The 2,551-nt window shown below is 35.2% G+C and overlaps 1 protein-coding gene across 1 annotated transcript; it reads left to right on the top strand.

Annotated features, from left to right (window-relative positions):
* Nucleotides 1-473: 473 nt before the first annotated feature.
* Nucleotides 474-1,714, top strand: LOC107631502 (uncharacterized). The gene is made up of 4 exons (XM_016334965.3): nt 474-813; nt 1,020-1,115; nt 1,194-1,440; nt 1,623-1,714. Exons 1-4 carry the CDS (start codon nt 568-570, stop codon nt 1,712-1,714), a joined length of 681 nt encoding a protein of 226 aa, XP_016190451.3. The 5' UTR covers nt 474-567.
* Nucleotides 1,715-2,551: the final 837 nt, after the last annotated feature.

The following is a 2,551-nucleotide window of genomic DNA, read 5'->3' as shown; positions in this document are numbered from 1 at the left end:
GGTGCTCAGGTTGGCTGTCTGCATCCACTCCTCTTCTGAATCTTCCGTTGCTTGTGCTAGGAAATTTTGGGTGACCCTGATATGCATAGTACTAGGTAAACAAGTGTGAAAAGCTTCCAACTTGGCCTACAGCAACACCATGTGCGCATAGCATCGGTGAGACTTAAAACCACTTTCTGAAATTAGACTCTTAGAAAGGAACTTGTAGAGTTCTTGTTAGAAGACTCTAATGCTTCAAAATCACAGGCAAAATCAAACTTAGTTGCAAAACAACCCTGTCTGAATGTATATCTTCTCTTAGAGTTGGACACTGAAGCTACATTAGATGTTCTTAGATGTGCGTTTGATGAAGATGAAATTTCAATTACTGGTTCATCTTCACTAAACTCGATTGATCAATCCATTGAAGAAGCAAAAGAAGAAAATGGTATTACAGAACATCAAAGTACTTTGGTTCAGAACACAGTAGATGCTCTTGTTAAATTAATTGATATTAAATCTGTTTCACCAGACACGACCTCTAGTAGTGGTGATGATGGGTTGATAAAAGAGTGGCCATTGAAGGACATGGGTTATCTGTTTGAGTTCATTGCCTATTATGTCGCTCTCCAAAGAGCTAAAATCTCAAAGGATGTACTGTGTCAAATATTTGAATATTTGACTTCAGAGAGGTACTCTGCAACAAATGTCTTGGTTCATGGTTTAACTCCAAAAAATAAAGAAACACAAGTGCTTGCACTTTCGGAAATACTGCCTGATTCAGACTGGGATGCATATGTACTAGAACTTTGTGAGAGCACTCAATATCACCAAGTGAGTTCAGGGACCCTTTTGATGATATTAACCTTTTGGTTCCCAGATGTTTAGTGGTACCAAATATTAACTTTTATCTGGCTAAGTATTTATTATTTAACCATTTTATTTTATCACATTTGGAACTTCTTGTTACTTGCATTATGACCTGAAATCTTGAGGTCTAGAAACAAATCAGCTATCGTTGACAATGGCTTGATCAGCAGATTCTCTACAAGATGCCAACCCCACATGGAAGCCCCATTCCTCTGCATGAAAATGATATAGCAGAGAATTCTTATGGACATCAACAGATATCACGAGTATTTACACACAAATCACTATATATTAAGGTCATGAATTTTCTAGAGATTTTATTAACCTTAGTAATGGTTTTGCAGTTTGAGATCTTGAACAGCTTGCAGAAAAATGAGAGATTTATTCAGATAGAAAACTTGCCTCAATTGAGGCTTGCCCCACCTGCTGTATACCATGAAAAGGTAAATAAGGTGATAGATTTTCATGCTGGGAAAAGTAGCAGTAGTAGTTCTGCAGTTTTGGAGAAACAAAGTAGAAACAACAAGCAAAACCGGGAGCTAAGAGTTAAGGGTTCATTAATCAGATTTCCCTTAAAATCAACTATATTTGGTAAGTATAATTTTATTCAAGAAAACCAGGGACTGATTGGTGCCTATTTTTACTGTTTGGTTTAGTATAATTTTGTTTCTTTTTTTTTCACAAAATCTTAAAAATAGAAATTATTGAAAGTGAAAATAGAAAATAAAAATTGAAACCAAATTGTTGACCATATGGCCCCTGAAATTTGCCAGGTCAACTTTCCAGTGACGGAAAACTACGGAAGGATCAAATTGAGGCACGGGTCAAAATTTTAGGGTACAATTTGAGTCAATTGAAAGTTTGAGGGCTAAATTACGTCGGGGGTCAAATTTCAGAGACCATTTTGAGTATTAACTCGTTGACATTCACATTGACTGCGGTGGGTTGTGTGTTGATTGCTTTTGCTTAGACCGGAGGCCATGATTGATTATGTGATGGGCTGGAGGCCGCGATTGATTTATGTTTAAGTTTAGTAAAGTATGAAAAATCAAACTGGTTTAACATAGACTTAATGAACCTACGCTTAGAACAAGTTGGTCATTCATATAGTTTAAATAACTTTTAAGATTTTATAATGGAAATATGAATTTGGGTTTTTAATAAGTAACCGTTAGTTTTTGAAAAGATTCACAAGACGAGCGATGATCATTGTGATTGAAAACAACTTTCTTTTATATTTCTCTCATGACAATTCCAAAACTTTTCTAGTGAGACCGTGTGGTTAGGTTCTCACCCCCTACATATTTTTCTTTTTAGGACGGATGAGGAACTAAGGAGTTTCTTCTACACATCTGATTCTGTTGTATATTTATATATTAGTTATAGTTTTTTTCTCGCCTTAGTTAAGAGGGATAGGAGTTGTAATGATATTTATGTTTGTAATATTTTTAAGTTACTTGTATGAAAAGTCTCGTGTGTGTGTGTGTGTGTGTGTGTGATTGAATTTGTTTATATAAGCATATTTGTAAAAAGAAAAAGAACTTTTAGTTTTTTAAAGCATACAGCGATACAGTTTCGAGTTAAAAGGCTTCTATTTTATTATTAAGTATATAGAAGTCATCGTAATGTCCTCGTTATTAAAGTGGTGCAGCCGGAAGCGTGACATTCTGATAGTAAGGATGTTACATAAGATAATCCTGAA

The sequence above is a fragment of the Arachis ipaensis genome, chromosome B3 (assembly GCF_059453495.1).
Source record: "Arachis ipaensis isolate K30076 ecotype BB chromosome B3, ASM5945349v1, whole genome shotgun sequence".
Lineage (NCBI taxonomy): Eukaryota > Viridiplantae > Streptophyta > Magnoliopsida > Fabales > Fabaceae > Arachis > Arachis ipaensis.
The sequence above is the reverse complement of the archived record's forward strand: the minus strand, read 5'-3'. Positions and strand labels throughout refer to the sequence as shown.

What these genes read in the sequence shown, in the direction of transcription:
- LOC107631502 (XM_016334965.3), top strand. Translation starts at nt 568, where the DNA reads ATGGGTTATCTGTTTGAGTTCATTGCCTATTATGTCGCTCTCCAAAGA. An exon ending in AGAGCACTCAATATCACCAA is followed by an intron (nt 814 to 1,019) that starts GTGAGTTCAGGG and finishes CTTGATCAGCAG; the next exon opens with ATTCTCTACAAGATGCCAAC. An exon ending in CTTAAAATCAACTATATTTG is followed by an intron (nt 1,441 to 1,622) that starts GTAAGTATAATT and finishes GAAATTTGCCAG; the next exon opens with GTCAACTTTCCAGTGACGGA.